The sequence below is a fragment of the Peromyscus maniculatus genome, chromosome 13 (assembly GCF_049852395.1).
Source record: "Peromyscus maniculatus bairdii isolate BWxNUB_F1_BW_parent chromosome 13, HU_Pman_BW_mat_3.1, whole genome shotgun sequence".
NCBI lineage: Eukaryota > Metazoa > Chordata > Mammalia > Rodentia > Cricetidae > Peromyscus > Peromyscus maniculatus.
The window spans coordinates 54,914,567-54,940,598 of NC_134864.1; the positions used below are offsets into that span (position 1 = coordinate 54,914,567).

The 26,032-nt window shown below is 44.7% G+C and overlaps 1 protein-coding gene across 7 annotated transcripts in view; it reads right to left on the reverse strand.

Moving 5' to 3' along the window:
• Cdk15 (cyclin dependent kinase 15) overlaps nt 1-26,032 on the reverse strand; it is a 101,656-nt gene that overhangs the window by 52,906 nt on the left and 22,718 nt on the right. For all 7 annotated transcript variants that reach the window (XR_006063111.2, XR_013044151.1, XR_006063112.2 and 4 more), the window contains exons 5-9: nt 25,616-25,710; nt 24,821-24,883; nt 17,537-17,660; nt 15,783-15,903; nt 991-1,084 (exon numbers count right to left, since the gene is read on the reverse strand). Coding sequence is in view for 4 of the 7 variants with exons in the window: in XM_006975033.4 (XP_006975095.1) it covers nt 991-1,084; nt 15,783-15,903; nt 17,537-17,660; nt 24,821-24,883; nt 25,616-25,710 (497 nt within the window). In the remaining 3 variants the exon portion in view is untranslated. The remainder of the gene's footprint in view (nt 1-990; nt 1,085-15,782; nt 15,904-17,536; nt 17,661-24,820; nt 24,884-25,615; nt 25,711-26,032) is intronic.

The window sequence follows — 26,032 nt, forward strand, 5'->3', positions numbered from 1 at the left end:
TGCCTGCCCAAGTGCTGGTATTAAAGGCGTGCGCTTGGCTAACATTGGTCATTTCTTTGTGGTTAAAAAAAATTAATATTCTTTCTTGCCTTTTAAAAATATATACAGAACACCATGATTACCTACAATCTATTAGGCAAAAGATGGCCAGACCTAATTTATCAAATCTGTTTGTAACTTGGTACACATTGACCAACCTGGTAAATTTTAGGTATACTTTACCAAAATAGGAAAAATCATCAAAAAAAAAAAAAAAAAAAAGGGTAAATAGACAGTATGGTTATATCAATGACTATAAAGCAAAGAAAATCAAAGCACATCACAGTGCAAATGAAGTAGAGAAAATAATAAGGAAAGAAATGGAATTATGCACACTTACATTCATACACATACACACATTCATATAGACATGCACACATTTATACACACATGCACACACACATTCATACACACATATGCACACGCTATACACACCCAAGCTCGCACACATATTCACACACACACATGGGCACACACCAAGGTCTTCAGCATCTTAGGCATCACGCTCGTGTGCAGGAGCATGACAGATTCTATACTTCCCTTACACTAACATGAGAGGTGTGTTTTCTGAGGTTCTAGGAAAATCTGGTGTCCTGTCTCCTGTTGGTGAAGATGCAGGCCCAAGTCTCCAGCAGAATTAAAATGAAGGCTGGGAGCCAAGTGGTACTGGCAGACACTGCTGCTGGGAACGGAGAAAATACTACTAACATAGGAAGCAGGAGACCCAGATGTCTTCAGTGGGGTGGTTTACAGGCTGGTATGGGACAGCAGGGGTCTCCTAAGCACCCATCCCATAGGAACTCGTTCTGCAGCAAACATCATAGCTTCTACAGCCTTAAGTACGGCTCAGTGTCTTGAGCAGATGGATAACTTCATTGTCTCCAAGGCAAATTTGGCTCGGAGTTTGGAATGGAGGTATTTCTTTTTTCTTATAAGGAATTTTTGTCTTACCTCCCAGATCTTCTCCAGCTGTTCCAGGATGTTGGAAACCCCAGGAAACAAAGGTTGACCCTGGAACATTTCAATAAAGATGCAGCCTGCTCCCCTAGCAAAGGAAAGGAGAGACTTATAAGGAGGCCATGCATAGAAAACCTAACATCTACAGTGTCTCCTTCTGAGAAATACTTGGGAGACTGTTAAATAGGGCCATGTGTTATTAAAAGCCCAGAGCCCGGAAAGTTCCTCAACGAGGACAGTAAAAGCAAAGAGATTTTGTAAAGTGCAGTAAGGCCAGCCAGGAATAAGGCTCCATTATAAACCTTAAGTCACTCAAGCTCACCAGCTCCCCATTCTGTGGGGGTGGGAAAGCCCCGAATCCCCAATTTAAATCATTAAACCTAAGATGCTATCAGCTTAAGACGCTGGTGTACATGCCATTAAGAGAGAAAAGCACATTGCCTCATAACTACATACAATTACTCTGTGTCAATTAAAACCTTAAAAATGCTTTTGAAGACTGCAACCCCGGGAATGGTGGTGCACACCTAGATTCCTAGTCTTTGGGAGGCCAAAGCAGGAGGAAAAAAACATTGCAACCCTTACTCTGTCTGTCTGTCTCTCTCTCTCTGTCTGTCTCTCTGTCTCTCTGTCTCTCTCTCTCTCTCTCTCTCTCTCTCACACACACACACACACACACACATATACACACTCACACTTCACAAATCCTATTATGATGTGGTCAAACTTTATTTTCTCCTTACTGGAAGGGTAGTGATAAACTTAATTAAGCGTAGATTACTTTCTAATATACTCGTACATGCAAAAATATGGAACATTAAATGAAGTAAATTGGTTTAGGTGTTCCTCAAAACTTCTGCACAGTCAGCATTTGACTCAGACTCGCTGACGTGCTAACCCACGGCCTCATCCTCTATATTAAGAGGCTGATGATGCGACAAGTCTTAAAATAAGCCATAAAGGAACCAAAAGTCGTGGGTGCCGGCTCCTAACTGGCTCTACAATTACACTGCCAGCTTACTCTTGACTCCTGCTGGAAGAATGTTGCTAAACATGTCTGATTCACTCTCCCAACCATTTGGCTCCCAGGGGTTTAAAATGAAGCGTACCTTCTTGTTTGTGGGTTTTCTTTCACTCACCGACATTCGTTCGTAAGTTTTTTTATTTTTTAAAGAATTTTTTTATGTGCACGTGTGAGTACCTGCATGTACGTATGTATACCAAATGTGTGCTTGGTGCCCACGGAGGCAAGAAAGAGCACATCAGACCCCTGGGATTGGAGCTGCGCACGGTCGTGAGCTGCCATGTGGGTGCTGGGACTTGAACCCAGGTCCTCTGACAGGGCTCTGTGCACTCTTAACCTCTGAGTCACTTCCCCAGCCCCTCCCTAAGTTACTCTGCCATTCTTGTGACATAACAAGGAAGAAATTTTAAGTAAAACGTTTTTTATAATAAATGATCACAGTATTAAATATGTATTAGAAGTTTCATTTGAATTACAGTCTTAAGTATTACTCATATGTAAGTTTTTACTTTCTGTAGACTCTGGACATACTCTGTTTAATTTGCTTTTTAATGATTGTGTTGGGGAAAGCCTATTTCTTGACAATTAAATGTAAAACTCATTCTTACCTGTGTTTTGCCTGAGGCTAGGGGATGTGTTAAGAGAAAGATTGCAATGTAACTCGGTCTGGTGTTACATAAGACAAAAGCTATTTTTATGGCCTGTTTCTTTGTTTGCGTTTAATACACCGGATCATTCTTAGGTTTTTTGGTTTTGTTTTGGTTTTGTTTTTTTTTTTGTTTTGTTTTGTCGAGATAGGGTTTCTCTGTGTAGTTTTGGTGCCTGTCCTGGATCTCGATCTGTAAACCAGGCTGGCCTCGAACTCACAGAGATCCTCCTGCCTCTGCCTCCCGAGTGCTGGGATTAAAGGCGTGCACTACCACCGCCCGGGCTCATTCTTAGGATTTTGTGGGAAAGGAGATTAGACTGAGCTTGGCAAGCATTTTCTCTCTCCATCCCTCCAGAAACAGGCTATTTTTATTCTGATTTTTAAAAAAAAATCAGAATAATTTTTCTAAATCAGTTTTTGCTGTACAGAGATATTTTAGATGGGATCAAACATTTTGATCAGACAGATGAAGTCTGTGTGTCTGGTAAGAATACCTTGGAGTGGGTTTTTAGAAATATTATTATTTTAATGTTTCCCATTAATTTATGTTTAAACATTCATGTTCTTGAGGGGGCGTGGTGACCTAATACCTATAATTCCAGCACTAAGGAGACTGAGACGGGGGTCCTGCAAGTTCAAGCCCATCCATGGCCATGTAACGACTTCCATGCCAGCCTAGGGTACAGAGTGAGAAGACCCTGTCTCAAATTAAAAAAAGAAAGGAAGATTTATTCATCTTCCTTTTGTCTTTTGAGACAACAGATGTAAAAGAACAGCCACAGAGGAGAACGGACAAAATAGGAGCCTGTGGTTTGGTCAAAACCTTTGCTAGAACTGGCCAAGCAGGGGATGGGGCAAGAGAGGCACAGTGGCCAGCGTCACCAAATGGCCTCCACATGCCCACCCTTAACGGGACACCTTTGGCAAACTCCCTGTAAGACGAATTGCTAAATGGTCTTAATTAAAAAAAAACCTGGAGCCAGATATTGGGGTTAAAACGGAGTGATCAGAAAAGCAGAAAGAAGCCAGCCACGTTCCTACTGCTTGGAGATCCTCCGCCAAAGAGACCTACTTCCTGTCCCACGCCCATATGCCTTTCTGTTCTGCCATCTCATTTCCTCTTTCCACACAGCTACATCACTTCCTCTTCCTGCCCAGCTCTGTCACTTCCTGTCTGTACAGACCTCCAGACCTTTATGGTTAACTAGTGTTGGAATTTAAGGCGTGTGCCACCATACCTGGCTCTGTTCCCAGTGTGGCCTTGAACTCACAGAGATCCAGATGGATCTCTGCCTCCCAAGTGATAGGATTAAAGGCATGTGCTACCATTGCCTGACTTCTATGTTTAATATAGTGGCTGGCTTTTTCCTCTGATCCTCAGATAAACTTTACTGGGGGACACAGATAAAATATCACCACACTCCCCCTTGCCCTAAGGCTCAGGAGACACGGAGGAAAAGGAGGCTGGAAGAATGTAAGAGCTGGAGGATGAGGAAGAGTGTTGGATAGTCTCCTGGACATGAAATAGCGGCTGCACTCATATACTCCAGCAGCTGTGGCTACCTGCGCAGGACCTGCAGGCTGTATGAGAGGATGAGGAGGCGGGAGGGACATGATGGGGGCTTCTGGGGAGGCAGTGGGAGTTGAAAAAAAAAAACACAAACACAAACAAAACCACTCTTGGCCCTTCCCCCAGAATCTGCCAGCACCACAACAAAATAACCCAACATAGTTATTGCCAAGTGTAAGCCTACAGTTCACCTATTTTTTTTTTTCCCATCCTCCCAAGAAAGCTTTCGTTGCCTAAAGCAAAGTGTCTCTTTTTCATGGCATTTTCTTCTCACAGTGCCAGGAGCCAAACCTGGGTTTCTGGAATGTTAAGTAAGCACTCTTGCTGATGGACCGCCCCCTTGACCCGAATTGTGTTTTATACTTGTGAGTGTGGGAAGCCAAGAAAGAAGTCTTCTTGTTAGACAGTTTCGAGGTATCCATTATCTTCTGCACAAGGATGACATGCAAAGTTATATAAAGTATACTTTGGCAAGACCGAGAACATTCGGCCCATCGTGTAAGCTCTAGGATATAGCACAAGGTCTTTGTGTTCAAGAGATAAAACGCTAGTGTTTAGTTAAAATTCTCCATTTGCAAATCAAGGTAGCTTGAAACCTTTATCTAACAAATCTAGAGTCTAAGGGCACTCATATACATATTATATATAGGGTATATGCAATTATATACATATGTATACAATATGTATATACACATGTATATGTTTCTATACATGCTTTATAAACATAAGACAAACAAAATTCTGAATTATGTTTCAGTACCTGGAAGATCCGTTAAGTACCATCAGTACTTGAATAAATATTTAATTATTTTATCTAATGTTTTCTTTAAAACAAAGAGGGTTAGTGCTCAAACACTTCCACGGTATTGTACTCAATGAGTTTGAGCTACACGTTTTAAAGCTGAAAGGCATTTCTGGGTATAACAGTTGTTCTGAAAACAATCCAGTCTGTTGTCCTGCTATGAAATTGGTTTTTCAGAACCATGTTAGCTTTTATTTCTTATTCAGCTTAAGAACACAGGTCTTAAATGCTGGGCAGTAGCAGCACAGGCCTTTTATCCAAGCACTTGGGAGGCAGAGTCAGGCAGATCTCTGAGTTCAAGGCCAGCCTGGCTTACCTAGTGAGTTCCAGGACAGCTAGGGCTACACAGAGAAACCCTGTCTCAAAAAGCCAGAAAACCAAGATAACAAAAACAACAAAACCCCCCAAAAGCCAACCAACCAACCAACCAACCAACCAATCAAACAAACAAACAAATATCCAAGAAACCAAACCAAAACACCCAGGATCTCGAAACTCTGAGCTGTTCGGCCTACCCCAGATTTTCTCCACATCCAGGTCCAGCTAAGGAGCCGGCTCCCACCTCCTTTCATTCTTTGGCTCTGTTTTCAGTCACCGTTCTATAACTCTTCTTACCCCTCTTTTCCTATCCGGTGGGGTTTTCAGTCTACAGAGCTTCTGGGGGCCCGAGTGGGGTGGGAGGAGGCAGCCTCTGGGATGGAGGTGTCTCGGTGGGAGACAAGGAGCCGGTGGCCTCAAACAGTGCCTCCTTCCAGAAGGGCGAGTTGGCAGGGGCCAGTTGACGGCTCCCAGCATTGGTCTTTAGTCAAGTTAGAGCAAACAGCCTCAGTGTTTCCTGCATTTTCTGGCTCTCTCCTGATTTTTTTCTCTCTATTCTAAGCATGAACGAATTCTTCCAGAAGAGAGAAAGAGATTCCTCAAATTCCTTCGGCGATCCCCTGGGGGCCAAAACCATCTCGGGAGTTTTTAGCTTTTCAGAGAGGCAAGGAGCACGTAAAAATTCTGCTGGGAGAGGAATCCGTATTTCATTTTTTTTTTTACTGTTGAAGTTAATTTGGAGCGATGTGATATACGGCCATCAAATGACATCTCCCACCACTCGCCGGGCGCCACGTTCTATAGTTGAAAGTTCTCGGCCAGAAACCTGACGGTGCAGAAAAAGGCTTTGGCTTTCTGTAACTGGGGAGCCAGCAGCCCCCTGAAGTCTACGCCCAAGAGAGGACCCTGTGCTTCAAAAAATCAAGCCATCCTTCAAACTCGGTGTGCTACACGTTGGAGGGATCGCTCAGTGGTTAGAGCACTGGCTGCTCTTCCAGAGGACCAGAGTTCTATTCCCAAGCAACCACATCGGGCAGCTCGTGACCTCTAATAACCCCAGCTCTGGGGGAAATCTAAGATCCTCTTCTGGCCTCCATGGATATGCACATACGTCACACACAAATAAAAGCAAACCTTAATAAAGAAAAAACAAACCTCAGTGTAGTTCACTAGGACACACCTTGAAAACATTATGCTAAATGAAAGAAGCCAGACGTGGAAGGACAAGTATTGTATGATTCCAGCACCGATTACATGAAGTTCTTTCAACAGGTGAATTCACAGACGGCCAGAAAATGGACCCATGGTTCCCTGGGGCTGATGGGAAAGTTAGTGGGAATTTACTGTTTAGTGAGTACCGTTTCAACACGAGGATGATGGAAAGTTCTAGAGGTGGACGGAAATGATGATCAAACAGCACAAATGTACCGAATGCCCCTGAACTGTTAGTTAAAATGGCTACACACGCTGTTTTATGTTGCGTACATTTAAATATCTCTCCGTCCTCCAAAACAAACAAACAAACAAAAATCACCACATAGGTGATTTTTAAAGTCCCCAATACAGACCTTTTAAGGTCTGAAAGGGATAAGGAGAAAGACAGGCAGGAGAAAGTGTCGGGAGACTAGAGAACACTGGCGAAGACCCGGGTGCCTTTGCCCTGGGCCCCTGACTGACAGTGTGGCTGCCAGTGCTCCCAAAGAGCCCTGATTGCTTCCGTTAAGACAGAGCAGTGGCTGCCTGTCATCTGCTCCCTACCAAGGGCAGTCAGTCCAGTGCTGGAGGGCTGCATACAGTGCCTAGCAGAACAGAACTCCCCTCCGATCCCCACTTTTCCTCCTCTCTGCCCATTCCTTCGCTTGTCACCCAGAAAAGGAAACCGTGAGAGGGCAGGGATCTCAGTGTAAACCCCTAGTTCTTAGCAATGACTTGAAAGTGAACAGGCAGAAAACTCAGGGGCGGTGCCTGCCCATCTATTTCTGTTACTTTTTTAGTTTTGCTAGGCAAACAAGTGTGGGGGGAGTAGAAATAATAGAAGTGATTTTAATTTATAATTATGATTTTTGTTTTGTTTTGCTGAGACAAGGTTTCTCTGTTGTAGTTTTGGTGCCTTTCCTGAAACTCACTCTGTAGACCAGCCTGGCCTCGAACTCACAGAGATCCACCTGCCCCTGCCACCCGAGGGCTAGGATTAAAGGCGTGCGCTACTGCCGCCTGACTTTAATTTATAATTTAATATTTATCTTAAAAGTGGGCATGTTTGCTACAGAGCACATGTGGAGGCCGGAGGACAACTCTGCGGAGTTGGTTAGACTTCCTACCCACTCCCCCAGCTCCATGACCGTGTATGAGCTGTCCAGCAGCCTGGCTTAGTCAACCTAGGACCTTACTGTAAGGATTCTGTGTATGCGTAGCTTGGCGCCTTATTATGTCATCAGCAGGCTACTGCGTCCCAGCCTAAAAGCTGGATGTGCATGCCCATGTGCCCTCTTGGTCTCTGTCTCTGTCTCTCTCTGCGCCTCTCTACACCCCTCTCTGTTTCCTCTCCGCCAGGCCTGGCTTCTGTCCTATCCCCTCTTCTAATAAAGCCCATTCTAACTCTGGTAACCATGGCTCGCGATTCTTCCGCCTGTGACTCTTCTGCCGCGGTATCCAGCGCCAGCCACTAGCGCCGTATACCTTTTCACTTACGTCCTACGTCATCACGTAATCCTGCCTGATCACGTAATCTTCAAGCAGCGTGATCACATAATCTATGTGCATTCGTGGTGTAGCTACGTAAGCCCATATGCATGTGTGTGGAGGGGGAAGTATAAAAGCGGGTCCACCTATTCCTTCTCTCTCTTCCTGCACGGTCATTCCACAGGCCTATGCACATCTTTTCTATTCCCTTCCCTTAATAAACTCTTATAGCGGGTTTTGTTGTGCCTTGTGGCTTCCCTGCATGGTAAACAGTGCAGCTTAATAAATAACACTGGGTATCGAACTCGGGTTGTCAGGCTTATGTGCCAAGTGCCTTTACCTGCTGGGCCATCTCACTGGCTGAATAGTATTCTTTATTACTCGGTTTCCCCCAGCATCCAATCTAGGGCCATGGACTGCATTTAGATGAGACGTCTCTTTGATCTGGAATAGTTCTCTCCCTTGTCTTGTCTTCTAAAACTCTGATTCCAGAGCTGGGTATGCAGTGCTGGTGGACTGCTTGCCTATCATGTGCAAGGCACATGCAGGGTTCGAGTCCCAGGATCACCACTAGGAAAATAATTGAACCAAAACCAAACCAAAAGAAAAACATTTTTGTTTTTCCGAAGATCACAGGCCCCTTGTTTTAGTAGACTATTCTTTAGGTTGGCTTATCTGTTACTTTCTCTTGGTCTGAGGTGGGTAGACTTTGCTTCTCCTGGAGCACCACATGAATGCCATCGGGTTCTCAGTCCATCTTAGTAGGAAGCGCATGCCATCTTGCTATTACTCCTATTCACTTTCACTGCTGCTGTTAAGGTGTGGTCTGCCAAGTTTCTCTGCCCTGAAGTTCCTGTTTTCTCTGTGTAATTGATGTGCAACCTGTGAAGCCCTGCTTGGTGGCATGGAAATGTCTCATGCCTCAGCGGACATTCCCCTTTTAGTCAAGGGCCAGTGAGTCTCGTTCCAATGAAGTGCTACTTGTATGGGTTGCGAAATAGCAATTTGTCAACTGTATCGGGGATTTTTGTTTGTCTGTTTCTCCTTCTGTCATTAGTTGGCATTCTACAATGGGGGTGGGGTGGGGTGGGACTTCTTAGCCCTCTGGCTACCAAGCCAGCTGTCTCCAGTATGGGCTCTTTACTCACCAGGCTGTAATTAATTCCTCTCATAATTCACTTTGATGTTAAAAGTGTCCCAGATTTGACCAGAGGAAGCGTCTTCAGACTGCTTCCCATGTCCTTTCGACATGTCTCCATTTACTGTGTGTCATTTTTCTAAGAAAACATTTTGGCCCAACAAGATGTTCCAAGTCCCTTTTACACTCCCCTAAAATCAGATAATTCCTCCCAAGAGACTTAGTTCTTTTTAGTAGAGAGTGATATCAAGAATTCAAGATCTAGATGGTAGACCAACACTCAGGTAAGATACTGGTGCTTGACTAAAAGGGGAATGTTCACGAAGAAATGAGACATTTACATGCCACAATAAATAAGTAAACAAACAAACAAACAAACAAACAAAACAGGGTGCCAAAGTTTGAAAAATTGTTTTGGGGAGGAGCTGGAAAGATGCTCTTGCAGAGGACTTAGGTTTGTTTTCTAGCACCCAGGCAGCCTCAAACTCGCTGAGCAGCTGGAGATGACCTTGAACTCTGTATCCTCACATCTTTACCCGCGCCCCAGAGCTGGGCTTATGGGGACACACCACCACACCCGACGCTGGGGACTGAAGGTGGGTTTTGTCTGTGCGAGTTCTCTACCAGCTGAGCTGCTGCATCTCCTACTCTTAACGAACGTCTTAAAGGAAAACATTTCCAGGTTGCATTCCAGAAGAATCCAGCGTGTGTGGCTCCTTTGAGGCAGGGATGGTGAAAACGCTTTCGTTCAGTTCCATTGCCGGTGGTGCACCAGGAACCAGACATGATGTCTCTGAATGTGTTGGGTGAAGTAGTAGGTGCAAGGGCCAAGAGAAGCAACCGACGATAAAGGAGATTTACAAGGGCTTTTGCTTTAGCTTTGTAAGGCCTTAAACAGAAAGCTATAAAACCTTAGCACAGTCCTTGAAGATTTAAGCCAATGGGAAGATGGTCGTGCTCAAAACGTGGAAGTCAAGCACCACGGTGCACACTTACAAGGAGGTAGAAGCGGGAAGATTCGGACGAGTTCTGGGCTATCCTCAGCTACACAGAGTCTGAGACCAGCCTGGCCTACATGAATACATGAGACACTCTCTCTGTCTCTGTCTCTCTTACTTTCTCTCCATTTATATATACAAATACATATATGTTATACATATCTATAAAATGAAGAGCCCGATTATTTTCAGAATATTCTATACATTGTGTGCAATTCTAATGAAAACCCCATTAGGAATTTTTATGTAACTGGAAACACTGAGTCTAAAATTATATATATACACAGAAAGGAATGAGTCAAGACATTCATGTGTGTGGTGTTCACGCGTATGTGTAAGGTGTGTGTGTTGCCAGGGGATGGTAGAGTAGGGATACACATAGAGTCCAGAAGTCAGTATCTACTGTCTTCCTGGACTGTTCACCAACTTATTCTTTAAGACAGGGCCTCACAGAACCTGAAGTTCTCTGATTCAGCCAGCCTAGCTGACCAGCAAATCCCAGGGACCCTCCTGTTGTGGGAGCCTACAGAGGTTTCCTAGTGAGATCCAAGCTTGCTTCACCCAGCAGGGCTGCATAAGGAGATGGCTTGACCATGTGCGTGGTTACCAGGTATTTGGAAGGTCTGCACTTGGCTGTGCTGGGGGAGGTCTTTTGCTCCACCCCATGGCATTATTATAAAAAGCCCTTTAGGAGAGACCAAAGGGGCCAGTAGATATTGACCCAGGCCCTCCCGACGCTGTCCTGTGTTTTTAGCTGTCTCTTTCTCTTCTATATTTCTATCTAAATCTCTTATCTCTCTCTCCTCAAAAGTATCCTGGAGAAAAAGGTGGGGGCAGGCCACCCCACCTGTCTTAGCCTCCCCAGCACAGAGATTATAGACACATGCTATCATGCCTGGCTTTTTGTTTTGTTTTTACATGGGTTCTGGGGAGCTAAAGTCACATTCTCATGTTGGTGTAGAAAGATGACTTTATCCCCTAAGCCATCTCCCTGGCCTCTTAGAAGATTCTCGAAGGGTGAGACTCGTCCTATGAACTATCAATTATTGTTATAAAGCTATGGAAATGAATATGTTGGCAGAGGAATGGATGAACTGATCTCAGTGAGACAGAATAGAGAACTCAGAAACAGACCAGGTATTTATAGACACTTGATAAGGAAGAGATTTGACACGTCCCCAGGACTTGTTCAAGGTCAAGCCAGTGACTTGCTGGTATGGAGATGGCAGGGCTCATAAGCCTCCAGCCCTAGCTGAGGACCTAGTGACAGCTGATGGATGCTGGGGATGCAGTTTGAAGGGTGTGGTCCTGGCATTGACCACACTCCAGTGGATGGTGCCATACCCAGGAGTATATGGACAGCATAAACAGAATGTGGTGAGTTCTTAAAAAACAGAAGAAATGATGTAAGGAGGGGAGTTGGGGGAGTGGATCTGAGTAAGTGGAGAGCCGGTGTGTGTGTGTGTGTGTGTGTGTGTGTGTGTGTGTGTGTGTGTGAAAATGATTAAAATATACTGCATGCACATAGGAAATTCTCAAAGAATTAATCAAATATCATATTTTAAAAAAGAAAGAAATTTGACATGGCAGATAGCATAAGAAACTGGAACTGAACACATGAACCTCAGAGCTGGGTTACGGCTCATCACCACAATAAAAACAACAACAACAACAACACAAAAACAGAGCAGACACAAAACCGAAAACCAACATTAACATCTGAGATGGTGATTAATAGGAAATGAATGAGTCTTAGAACTCATTACATTGGGGGGGTGGGGTGGGAAACAAGCCACCGAAGACTGAATCCAATACAAGACTATTTTTACAAAGCTCACAGGTAAGTCTGGCAAGATGGCGCCTGATGACCTGGAGGACCCAGACAGCAGAAGGAGAGAACCAAGTCCTGCAAGCTGTCCTCTGACCTCATATTTGAGCTGCTGGACTCATCTCCTACCCCCAGTAAATACATAAATGTAATTGAACCAGTTATTTCTAGAAGATCAAAAGCAGGCAAAAATAGTTAAAAGGATTTTTAAGAATATAAACAAGATGGGAAACTGTTGTTTCTAAAGGGGGGAGGGGCAGGGCTGCAGACTAATGAAGCTCAGGAGGAAGCCCCTTCGGTGGGGGGCAGGCTGGCAGGGGAGGCACACCACCGTGGGACAGCGTTGACTGTGTTGTAGCCCTCGCACGGGGTGTTGGGGTTGTGTGTCACTTTTCTTAAGCTGCCCGGGTGTTCTAGGTGTGATGTCACTGCATACATGTTTTCCATGGGAGCTGTCTTTCTTACAATACAGGATGTTAAGCACCATCCCTGCCCATGCCTTCCACCAGCTACGACAACAAAGATCTCCAGACATTACCAGATGTCCCCTGGGGGTAAAATCGCCCCAATTGAGAATCACTGATCTACCTATATATGTTACATATATATATATATATATATACATATGTATATGTATATATGTATATATATATATAATTGCTTTAAATAGTCTATAATAAAACAAAGTTTAAAATTGACGGGTAGAAGCTCCACTCTGCCTGTAAAACCCGAGCAGGAAGGCATCATGACGAGCAGGGCGTGCCTGAGCCTGCTGAAGGCCTTTGAAGTTGCGCAGTGTAGGCTGACAGACCCAGAGCAGTTGAGGAGCAGGTGACAGATCTCGAAATGGCTCCCAGTCTCAGAGGCCCACAGCTGGTTACACTGGGGGGCGGGGGGGGGGGGTGTCTTTATTTTTTAATTCTTCAAGACGTCTAAAAGTTTAGCCCTGCTTAGAAATTACCTGCTTCATTAAAAAAAAAAATCTATTATTGGCATGTGCTTCAGATACAGAACCGAGAGGATCTGAGCTGGATCTGAGCTGAAAGCCTCCTCTCCTGAGGAGTAGCTTTCCTAGTTCCAGAAGGTGCTGTATGAGCTTCCAAGGGAAGGAAGCAGTCAGTCGTCCTTCCCAGCTGTGATGCCTGTGAGCCAGAACAATGACCAGCAAGACAAGCTATCCCTAAGGGTGCAATAGGCGCGCATTTCTTGGCAGTAACCAACAGCTTTCTAATTGGACTCCAGGCCGGCTTAACTGAGGGAAATCATGCCTGGCACTGGAAACCTAGGCAACTACCAAGGCTGGTGAGGCCACGGGTCTTAGAGGAGAGCCCACTCTGCTTATTTTATTAAGGCAGCATAATTCTTAACTGCATTCTAAATACTTATCCTTATGTTCACAAATAACCGCATCTCTCACTCCTCATCAAAGAAGCTTCTCCTTCTCAAAAGACAGACCATTACAGAAAACCACAACTGTAGACATGCAGAGAACAGCTGGTCAGGGGCCCTTTCCCCAGTGGATACACTATACCTAAAGCTCAGGATGCACAGAGAAGAGGGAGCAGAAAGACTCTAAGAGCCAGAGGACCAGGAATTCTGCTGTGAGACTGTCTCCTAGAAGTGACCGGGAAGCTATACCCCATAACGTTTCAGTAATATGGCTGCCAGACAAGACCTGACCAAGGCTAACGGCAACAGAACGCTAACATGGAAGGGTCAAATCTCACAGGGCCCTGCCCCTAGACCAGGAACTACAGGCAGCTAAGGTATTCTGAGAGCTGGGAAATTAGCCTTCTCTGGGATGAGCTCCCTGATTGGTTATCCAATACCAGGTGGTCAGCCCTGAAATCATATACATACAAGCAACACTAAATGGACTCAGCAGGTAGTATTTATATATTTAGAATCTATCTATCTATCTATCTATCTATCTATCTATCTATCTATCTATCTGTCTGTCTGTCTGTCTGTCTGTCTGTCTGTCTATCTATCTATCATCTATCTATCTATCTATCTATCTATCTATCTATCTATCTATCTATCTATCTATTTATCATCTATCTATATCTATCTATTCATCTATCTATTCTATCTATCTACTATCTATCTGTCTCTGTCTGTCTGTCTATATCTATCTATTTATCTGTCTATCATCTATCTATCTATCTGCATGTTCTTAAATATATTAAGGAAAGAGAGACCATGAATTTGTGAGGAAGTGAGGAGAGAGGAAAGAGACATGAAAGAGGTTGGAATGAGAAAAGGGAAGGAGAAATGAAGTAACCATACTTAATTAATTTTAAAAAACCTTCTGTTAGCAAATAAAAAGAAAAATGCTATCTCATCATGGTCAAATCAAATAACAGCTGGACTTTAAAAATAACATTTTGAAGAAAAAACACTGTGGTGATATTGTGTTCCCCAAAATATTGTGCATCTTAATAAATTTATCTGGGGTCAGAGAACAGAACAACCACTAGATAGATATACAGGCCAGAAAATGGTGGCACACACGCCTTTAATCCTATTACTTGGGAGGCAGAGATCCATCTGGATCTCTGTGAGTTCAAGGCCACACTGGAAACAGCCAGGCATGGTGACACATGCCTTTAATCCCAGGAAGTGATGGCAGGAAGCAGTAAGGTATATAAGGCATGAGGACCAGAAACTAGAAGCTTTTGGCATGGTTAAGCTTTTAGGCTTTTGAGTTCAGCTGAGAGGCATCCAGTCTGAGGAAACAGGATCAGCTGAGGAATTGGCAAGATGACGTGGCTGTGGCTTGTTCTGCTTCTCTGATCTTCCAGCATTCCCCCCAACACCTGGCTTTGAGGTTTTTTTTATTAATAAGACCCTGTAATATTCGTGCTACAAAACACTATTATTGATTTTAAAAAAATGGAGTCCATGTTTATATAAAGCCTATTTTGTAAGACCCTAGAAAAGGTCCATATATTATATATTCTATTACCTTTGAGAAGTTGACTGGACCTGTGAAGTCACTATACACCTTACTGTGATCCCCACACGACTGGGTTATCTCTGGAAGGAAGAGCGAACGGTGGGGGATGGGGGTGGGCACAGATGGCTGGATGGGTCAAGGAGCCTGTTGCTAAGCCTGGCTTTTGAGTTTGATTCCCCAGAACCCACATAGTGAAAGCAGAGAGCTGACAGCGTTGCCCTCTGACCTCTATTACACCAACCCCCAATACATAGTAAGTGAAATGTAAGACCCCCATAGTGTGGTGTTCCTGCTCTAGGATAAAAAGTGTCTAGGAGTTCCCACTCACTACTGTACCTAGTGATCCTCAAGCCTCCAGCTCTCAGGCTCAGAACACGGTCCCCTTCAGCCTGTGATGGGGAGAGCGTATCATCCTTATTTTAATATTAATTTTATTATGTGTGTGTGTGTCGGTCTGTCTGTCTATCTGCTTGCTTGCCTGCCTGCCTACCTGTCTGCCTGTCTCTAGTTTGAGGGTGTATGTTTGTCTGTGGTGACACGTGATCAAGGAGGGGAAAGGCAAAGGACTCCAGGAGAAAGCTGGGAGGAGGGTCTGATGCCAAGAGCGCTGGGCACAGAAGATGCCTTGGGCAAGCTTCTTGGGACCATCATTTCTTTAACCATAAAAATCCGTAGAATGCAAAAATCAAGTGAGGAATGTATTACAGAGCACCTCATGCTTCAACGCACACATAATGGTTATCCTGTTAAAACGGAACACAGATGGCAAGGCAGCCATCGTGGGTATCTTTTTTTTTTTTTTTGGCACTAGCTCTTACCATATGTCTAGCTCAGAGGAGTACTCAGTGGCTCCCAGCAAAGCGTCAGGTGGCCGGTACCAGAGTGTCACCACTTCGGAAGAGTAGGTCTGGCTGGGAATGGACTTGGCTCGAGCAAGACCTGTCCAAAGAGGACAGAGACAGCACTCATTATCCTGGGTCTTTTGGGGAGGCATGGTGACACACTGTATGGGGGAGAGCAAACGGCAGAGCAGACAACATGAAGGACAACATGCCCCTGGGGGTGTGCCACCAGAAGCACCCGGCTCTCCTGGGGTGTGTGTATATTGCATCAAGAAGAGTTCTTAATTTTGACCTGCACTGTAACTAGATGAGGCAGCCAAGTGTGGTCAGGAGACTCAACTCTTGCTTACTTGGTATGAACAGAGGGGATGTGGAACTTCCAGGTCATGCCCTTAGTGGGTGGGTCCTGCTTCTGCTTCCCCCTTCTCTTCCCTCTGAGCCATGATGAGCTGGGGCCAAGAACTACACAGGAGTATGCCATTGGGCAATGTCTAAAGGATGGTGGAGCCACGTGACGGGTGAAGACCGGATGAAGACAACTCCAACCGCCCTGAGTGGAGCTTGTTTCTAGAACATTACTCCACTGTACTGTGGGTCTCTACTGTGGAGAGTTGGTGAATGGCTATCTGCTAAATGCACAGATATTGGGATGAGAGCCATTGCTACAAAGCGAAGTCCTCCAGATACCATGTGACATGCGAAGTCCTCCGGATGCCGTGTGACATCCTCCAACAAAGATCGGTTTCTTGTCTCACAAGAACCAGAGTGTCAGAGCTGGGGAGGAAGCCTAGTGGTAGAGCAATTTCCCAGCATGCCTAAGGCCCTAGGTTCAATCCCCACTATCCAAAACAAACAAACAAGGAATAAAAAGACCAAACCAAACAACAATAAAATACTAGAACCAATGTGTCAGCCCCGTGTGGTGATGCATACCTTTAGTTTCTGCACTTGGGAGACAGAGCCAGGAGGATTGCTGCCAGTTCAAAGCCAGCCTGGTCTACAAATTAGGTTCTAGGTCAACCAGGGCTACATGGGGAGACCCTGAATCAATTTGCTGAGCATTTAGTACCATACTAGGAATATAATGATAAGCAAAAACAGACTCTCAACTACTCTCTAGTAAAGGAGAATAAAATCTAAAACCACATATAAGTATATGTATGTATATGCTTGTGCATTTCTGTATTACATATCTGTGAATAGAAATATAAACTATGATACATGCTAAAATGGAAAGACACTGTTGTAGGGGAAGTCTGCATCCTTTGCTAGGAATATAGTCAAGGTGATGTTGACATTTAAGGGTGCAGAACCAAGTATCATTTCCACTTATGCAGGAGTCCACACTACATTCTAGGGTCAGCTTCTCTGTTCCGCTGTCCTGGGATAGCCTTGATCTATTCTGACACAGCTGTCATTATCCACTTAGATATAGGGACAGCACCTAAGTACAGTCTACTCCACAGACGTCACTATCTCAAAGGTGGCAGCGGGATCATCTGAGGACCTATTCTAGGCTTCTGGCTAGACGTTTGGATGGAATTCTAAGAAACTTCCACGCTCTCCCTCTCTCCTGCCTCACATTTCCTGTATGTCAGTTTAACATCCACACACAGCATCATGTTCTTGGGCTCTAGTTTTCAAAGGCCAACCCTAGTCAATGCTTCAAACAAATTCATACAAAAGACTCATTGTTCCTAGGCCAGAAGGAGACCTGAGGGGCGACTCACCAAAATCAGCCAATTTGAGCTCTCCCAGGTGACTGATGAGCAAGTTCTGAGGTTTCAGGTCCCTGTGAAGAACATGCTGGTGGTGGATGTACGCCAGGCCCCGCAGAAGTTGAAACATGAAAAGCTGGAAGAAATGAACACCATACCTAAGGACACTTGAACCACTGTGTGTTGATTTCGTCTCCAAATCAAAACCATTCCTCTAAAAGAATATAGTGAAAGTGTCTCTTGAGAGATGAAAGAGAGAGAGAGAGAGATTTTTAGACTCGTTCAGAAAGAGGGGAAAAGGTCAAGGGAATCAAGTTAACTACATCCCAAACAAAGGGATTCTGGCCAGGCCTGGCATCTTGTTCCTTTCACACTGAAGGAATTGCCCTTCCTTAAAAATCTCAAGTGAAATCTTGAGGTCTCTGTAGGAGCATTTGGTTTAGATGTGAAAGATATGATTTTTTCCCACAGATAACCTTGGCTGGCATGTCAGGTCAAAGTTGACCTGGAAGTGATAGTTTAGTGTTTACAATCGCTGTCTTTTTCCAGGCTCCAATACCAGGAGACCTAACTGGGAAATATATTTTAGATGGTATTAAGAAATAAAGGGGGGGGGGGGGGTAGGATGGCCCAGTGGGTAGAGGTACTCTCTGTGTAAGCCTAGAATCCTATGTTCAATACCCAGAACCCACATAAAGGTGGGAGGAGAGAATTGACTCCACAAAGTTGCCCTGTCTGTGTACACACACACACACACACACACACACAAATGATGTTTACTTTTTAAAGTTGGAGAAAAATAAAGGCATCATTGTCTTCATAGTTTATTTTTATTTTATTTTTTATTTTTTTGGTTTTTCGAGACAGGGTTTCTCTGTGTAGCTTTGCGCCTTTCCTGGAACTCAGTTGGTAGCCCAGGCTGGCCTTGAACTCACAGAGATCCGCCTGGCTCTGCCTCCCGAGTGCTGGGATTAAAGGCGTGCTCTCTCTCAGCATTCCTATCGCTACTCTCCCTTGGCCACTTCTCATTTAATATGGCCTCAGTCAGCTACTGTGTTCAGATTGTTTCAAAATCCTTACCTCCTTGGGTTGGGGAGTTAGCTCAGTGGTAGAGCGCTTGCCTAGCAAGCGCAAGGCCCTGGGTTCGGTCCTCAGCTCCAGAAACCCCCCCCCAAAAAAAAAAAAACCCACAAAATCCTTACCTCCAAATCAAATTTCTCTCTTTACAAATGTCAGTGTGTGTGTGTGTGTGTGTGTGTAATGCATGTGTGTATTTGCGTGTGCTCACCTGTGTGTGAATGTGCACACGGAGGCCCGAGGTTGATATTGATATCAGGTGTCTTTCTCTCTAGTTTATTATTTTGGTTTTCTTTATTATGATTCTGTATGGTGTGTGTGTGTGTGTGTGTGTGTGTGTGTGTGTGTGTGTGTGTAATGCATGTGTGTGTTTGCGTGTGCTCACCTGTGTGTGAATGTGCACACGGAGGCCCGAGGTTGATATTGATATCAGGTGTCTTTCTCTCTAGTTTATTATTTTGGTTTTCTTTATTATGATTCTGTATGGTGTGTGTGTGTGTGTGTGTGTGTGTGTAATGCATGTGTGTATTTGCGTGTGCTCACCTGTGTGTGAATGTGCACACGGAGGCCCGAGGTTGATATTGATATCAGGTGTCTTTCTCTCTAGTTTATTATTTTGGTTTTCTTTATTATGATTCTGTATGGTGTGTGTGTGTGTGTATGTGTGTGTGTGTGTGCGCGCGCGCGCGCACGCAGGTGTGTCATTGTGCACCTGTGTCTGTTAGAATTCAAACCCTCAGGAATCTGTTCTCTCCTCCACAGTGGGTTCCAGGATCAAACTCAGGTCCTCAGCTTGTACGGCAAGTGTTTCAACCCACTGGGCCATCCCACCAGCCCCTCCACTTTATTTTTGGAGACGAAGTCTCTTACTGAACCCCAACCCCATTGTTTTGGCTAGACTGACCAGCCAGCAGGCCTCAGGGATTCCCTTGTCTTCAGTTCCCCAGCACTGAGTTTACAGATGCACGCCACCGTGCCTGGCTTTTAAAAGGCTGCTGGGATTCTGCACTGGGAGCGTCATGCTCCTTCAGCAAGCACCTTACCTAGTAAATCATCTCGCCAGCCACCAACTCTCCTTTTCGACTTTTAGACTCACATAGTCTGAAGTTCACTTTAACATCCCATAATGCCCTCACTCAGCAGGCTAATATTTATAATTCACTATATCCCTCCAAAATCCATTTTCTTCCTGCTCCTCCCTCACTGAATCCGCCACCATCCATCTTGTTACTCAAAGCCAGAAATATTCTTGCTGACTCTTCCTTCGCCCATCAATTTGGGCTAATTGATCACAGACCCAGGCACTTTCCCAGCATCATCTCACATCTGGACACTGCTGTCCTAACCAGTCTCTCTGTCCAGGCTGTAACCCAGCATTTAAGAATCAGCAGAGGAAGAGAATTTTCAGTGTGTCTGTTGGAGGCAACAGAAAAGGTGAATTTCAAGTCAAGGGAATATCACACACACACACACACACACACACACACACACACACACACACACACACGAGAAATTTCCCTCTTCTGATCCATTTCCCATACAGTCATTAGAGTGAACTACACAGAAAAAAAAAATTGAGTTGTTCCCTCCTTGCCTAATGCCATTGGATGACACCAATATACGTATGAAGATGTCACAATGGAGTCCTTAATTTTGTATCCTAACAAAAAAAATAAACAAATAAAATCTTGTGTTGAGTCCTATGTGGAGTAGGATGGCACAAAAGAACTTTCATGATTACTGGAGTCTCATCTTTAACTGCTCCAAATTCCATGAATTAAAAACTCAGAATTTACTGATTAGCTTCAATTTAGGGGTACCTTTCCCAGCATCCTGATGCTCTCTCATGGCTGCCTCCAGCTGGGGAGTCCATTCCTGCTCCTGCCTTAGACTGGACGACACTTTGCCTCCACAGGAAACAACCCCCCACCAATAAATTATCCTACTTATTAATGTACTGTTAACAAGTTCGCAAAGTCTTTACAGTCAAGAATATACTTTTTAATGGTATTTGTTGAGGTAGGATACAAAGACAGGGACAGTTATGGAGATATGAGAAGAGAGATGAGAACCCTCAATCTAGAGTTTGAGTGAAACCTCTTGCTGGCTGTACGTCATGAATTCCTGCACTGTTGTTATTTATTTATGCTCTTTTGGGGGGAGCTGCCATCCAGCTCCCAAATAAATCACACACGGAGGCTTTTTCTTCCTTACAAATGCCCGGCTTTAGCTTGGCTTGTTTCTTGACAGCTTTCCTCAACTTTAAATTATCCTGTTTACCTTTTGCCTTCGGGTGTTTCCCTTTCTCTTACTTCTGTAAATCATACTCTTAGTCCGTGCCTTGCTGTGTAGCTGGGTGGCTGGCCCTGGAGTCCCCCTCCTTCTCTCACTACTTCTTTTTTCTCCCAGTTTTCTCTTTCTATATATCCTCTCTGCCTGCCAGCCCCGCCTATCCTTTCTCCTGCCTTGCCATTAGCCATTTCTTTATTAGACCATCAGGTGTTTTAGACAGGCACAGTAACACAGCTTCACAGAGTTAAACAAATGCAACATAAACAAAAGTAATACACCTTAAAATAATACTCTACAACACAGCACAATTAAGATTTGCTTGTGGTCTTTTTCCTTGTCCAGTTGTATATCTGAAATTCTCTAGAAACATCACCAGAAAGTTCACTTACAGGAAAATGATAGACCCCAACCATGCTGAAAACCTTAGTGGCCCCTGGTTTTAGCTCATCAAATTATAATGCTATTCAAGATACCTATAAATCCACTTTATAATCTCAATTATCATAAGAGGAAATGGAGATAGAGCTTTTAAAATCCAATATAGGTGGGCAGTGGTGGCACACGCCTTTAATCCCAGCACTTGGGAGGCAGAGGCAGGCAGATCTCTGAGTCTGAGGCCAGCCTGGTCTACAGAGTGAGTTCCAGGACAGCCAGAGTTACACACTACTCAAAGAGAAACCCTGTCTCAAACACACCCACACCCACACTCAGACTCATATCTTTCAATAAACTCCAACACTGCCTCATGCTGGCTCAACCTGAATCCTTTTTCTGTGGCAAGGACAAGGACCTGGCATCACTGGAGAGGCAAACCCTAAAATACGGGAACTAACTGTGCTGATGTGTCTCCTGCTGAACCACTTCTGGCAGCTGTGATGCTCTTGGCCATGTCCTTCTTGACATCGTCACCCAATCCTTCTCTTAGCCCTAAGCACAAAATTCCTACCGTGAGTCCTCCTCTCTTCGTGCTCATCGATCATCTGCTCTCAACTTTTTACTCCACACCCCAGGTGCCAGCAGCCCTAAGACCCGTCCTTCCAGCTCCCCGGTCTCCCTCCTCAGTCTCCTCACTCACCAACTCCTCACCTGCCCACTGCTCGCTTCCCTGTAGGCAGCCAGCCCCAGGGAGTTGCCATAGTCCTCCCCCTCCCCTCCCCTTCCTCTCCAGGCCAACCCCTCCCATTCTGGTCAGTTCAGCTATAATTCTGCTGGTCAATAGAGCTCAAAATCAATGCGCTTGCCTTCCCACCCGCCCCGCCCCTCCCCCTTCTCCATTCCTCTTCATGCCCAGCTGGTCACCAAACCCTCCCTGAGCTCTCCTTCCTGGGTTCCACAGCCCTCCTCACTCCCGCCATCACCATCCACACGTTAAGGCTTTGGCGGTTCTTATCTGGATCCCTGCCACTCTGGTTCTCCCCAGTGCCTCTGCACCACTATGGAGCATTCCAGAAATCCACCCAGACTTTCCCCCAGGATGAACCAGATCCCTGGGTTTGACATGCGCTGGACTAGCGCACGCCAGAAGTTTCCAACTGGGACTCCTGACTCCAGCCCCTGCCTCCTTCTAAATTTTTTTCTACACATTATATTTTGATCTTATTAAACTTCCCCTCCTTCAACTCCACCCCACGGTTAGAAGCTTGCAGCCAAGTCTGGAGACCTGAGTTCGAGTCCCGTGACCCATATGGTGGAAGGAGAGAACTGACTCCCAGAAGCTGTCCTCTGACCCACAACCACACACAAAAATTAATAAACAGAATGTAATAGAAAATAGTTACACTCACTTCTTTGCATAACTACAGGACCAGGTCTTACTTTTTACTAGAAATTTAAATTTTTTATTTTATGTGTATGAAGGTTTTGCCTTCACGCATGTCTGTGTACCACTTGCATGCAGTACCCACAGAGACCAGAGAGGGTGCCAGACACTGTAGAACTGGAGTTACAAATGGTTATGAGCTGCCATGTGGGTGCTGGGAACTGAACCCAGGTCCTCTGCAAGAGCAGTAACTGATCTTAACCACTGAGTCATGCCTCCAGTCCCTTACTGCACATTTAAAAAAAAAAAAAGTAATAGAGTCTGAGGGCAGGAATTGTGTCTTCCATGTCTTTATCCTTCCCAGCATTTTGGTGTCTGGTATGTGTGTTCCTTGAGCCTCAAGGTCTGTTTGCCTCCAAGCATTCCATTTAATCAACCTCTCTGAGTCCCCTTAGCATCCTGCTGACCGCTACACCGTGACCTGAGGCTAGACCAGTCTAGAAGCCAATGTCGTCTCTAACTTCTCCTGTCAGTTTCCTCCACACCCTGGTCCACTGTCTCTTCTTTGGACATGTCTGGTAGAGCTCCACATCTGCATCACTCAGAATGTCCGCCTTTCCCACTCTTTCCTGGAACTGTTAAGAACCACCAGTTTTAGGAAGGAGAGGTGGTGTTGCCCAGAGGTGGCTCAGAGCCTATGAGCACGGGCTGCTCTTGCAGAGGACAGGAGTTGGGCACCCAGTTACTGAACAGCAAGCAGCTCACAACATCTGGAATTCCAAGACCAGGGCATCCGATTCCCTTTTTTGGCTTCTGTAGGCGATGGTACTCATGTATGCGCATAACACAATTTAAAAAATAGTAAATATTTTAGAACAACAATAATAAACACCCCACAAAACACAGTCATGCAATTTAATATGGTTTGTCCTCATGAGGGTCCTTGACAGTACTATACATTCCATGTTTTTTTTCCTTGTTTCCCTGATCTCCCCAACCCTCAATTTTTAAAATTTATTTGTTTGTTTATTTATTTATTTATTTATTTTGTGGTGGTGTAGGTCTCTGGGTCTCACTCTATACCCCAGGTTGGCCTCGAACTCAAGCTCCTCCGTCTTCCACGTCACAAATGCTGGGACTGTAGGCGCACAATGGCGCACAGCTCCTCTCTGTCTAGCTCTCCAGCCTGTCCCCACACCACTATTTAATTTTTATTACTCCCCAGCACTCCTTGTCCTAAAGCCTTCTTCTTAAAAGTTTGCTTCCACCATCAGGCTCTCTCTGCTTACTAAGGATCTCCCAGAATTCCTTGTGCGCATAGCCAGGCACCAAACACCATGCTTCTAACTTCCTGTAAAGTCCATAGTGCACTTTAAGATGGTTCAAAATAAGAAACACAAAGTCCTCGTTACAGACTCACCAGAACTCAGTGCAGCACTGAGGACTCAATATATATTTCTTTGATAAATGAACACACAAATAAATACTAGTTATAATGAATAGCCACATCAAATGCAACTTTCACAGAGTTATTTTTAAGAGTGGATCATTTCATTGATGCCAATAAAACCCTGAGGAATGAGAAGTCTGAAACAGAAATGGTTTCTAAAATACATCGCCTGTAGAGTTGCAGCTAGCTAAGGGCTTGTGATTTCTACTCGGACGCACAAGCAAATGGCATTTAGTCTCGTGAATTCTGTAGGATTTGCCAGGACAGGCATTGCACACTTCATCACAGGCCGACGCAGCCTGCCATGGAAAAGGTCTATTTTATGCTGGCCTCACCTCACTTCTCTCTCTTCAATATACTTATATTTAATTGATCAATACAAGGAAAGACACACTGTTGGGTTAGGCTGTCCAGCTCCACATCTTCATATCTTGAGGAAAACTATTTTTCCTAGAGTATTCATGATGCCCATCTTCTTTTGGTTTGCTTAGCCGTTGTGAGACAGGGTCTCACGCTGTAGACTAGGCAACCTAGAACTCACTAGGTAGACCATGCTGGCCTTGAACTCACCATAATCCTTTTGCCTCAGTCTCCAGAGCACTGGGAATAAACCACCGTATCCCGTCTTTTATTGCATCACAGACTTCGCTCTGTGGTGGTTGTCTTTCCAGACGCTTCTGCTCTGGCCAGAGGAGAGCCTGACTCTTACAGTACTCACCCTGACGTTGTGTGGATGAAGCCCTCCAGGATGCCGAGACATGTACTGCGCCAGGTCTGTGTGCTAAACAAAGCAGCAGAGAAAGAGAGGGCAGAGGAGGTCAGTGCTCAGTATCCTAAACCACACCATGGACCTGAGGAGGTACAACAAAAATACGGATGCTTTAGACCGACGTGTAAAAGGAGTTTAGTCAGATTTTTCTGAGACCCCATTCTTAAGGGCAGATATCGTGTGTCTTCCTAGTAGGCTGCTGGTACAAAGGTGCCTGTTTCTTGGCCCAGAGACAATCATTTATGTGACTGGTTCTGAATACAGTAAAGGAAACTTTCACTTCCTAAGTGTCCTTGAAGGCAGGTCAAGCACACTTACCTCAGGATTTCTTTCTGTTCATTTGAATATTTTTTCCCCTTTCAAAAGTACAAACTGAGTTATTCCTTAGTAAGCTTATATATGGCCTTTAAATATCTTGTGTTTTATCTCTATCCATTTAGCCAAAGAAACAAAATCAGGTCCTATTAGTAATTAAAATAGGCCTTTAGAGAGTGCAAAGCTTTGTGAGAAGGCAATTGTAAACCCTAGTGTATTCCTGGTGGCGAGGGGGACGGGGCAGACTGCATCCAGGTAGAGAAGCAGGAATAATTGTCAGCGAGAGCCGCACGGCCCTGCTCAGCACAAGGCTCCATCGTACCTTCCACACCATAATGAAAGTTTTATTGTGCCATAAAATATTAACAGAGTCATTCGACAAGCACCAGGCTTTTTTCCTCCTGTGCTGTGAAAGTCTGGAGCACTCACCATGTATTCAAACACGAACGTCAGAGTCTCTTTGGTGTGAACAATGTCGTGCAGAAGGACAATATTGGCATGCTTCAAACCCTTCAGTAGAGAGGCTAGAAAGAGTTAAACAAGATGTTACATCAATCACTGATAAGAAAGTGCCCCCTTTAAACCTATTAAGCAAACTTTTTTTTTTTTTTTAAACACTTCAAATCAAGCAGACTTGGGTTTTTATTGCTGGGAATGAATCTCTTCTGGAAGAATATTTGAAATGACAGAGGACCTTTATGGTTTTAAAAATGGTGAACCGTGACATTTCCATAACCGCCTCCTCTGCCAGGCTCAGTGGTTGCACACGGAGCTTCCATCCGTCTCATCAATCTCCTCCGAGCACTTTGTGAGGCTCTCCTCTGGGATTCTCACCACCCCAGATGC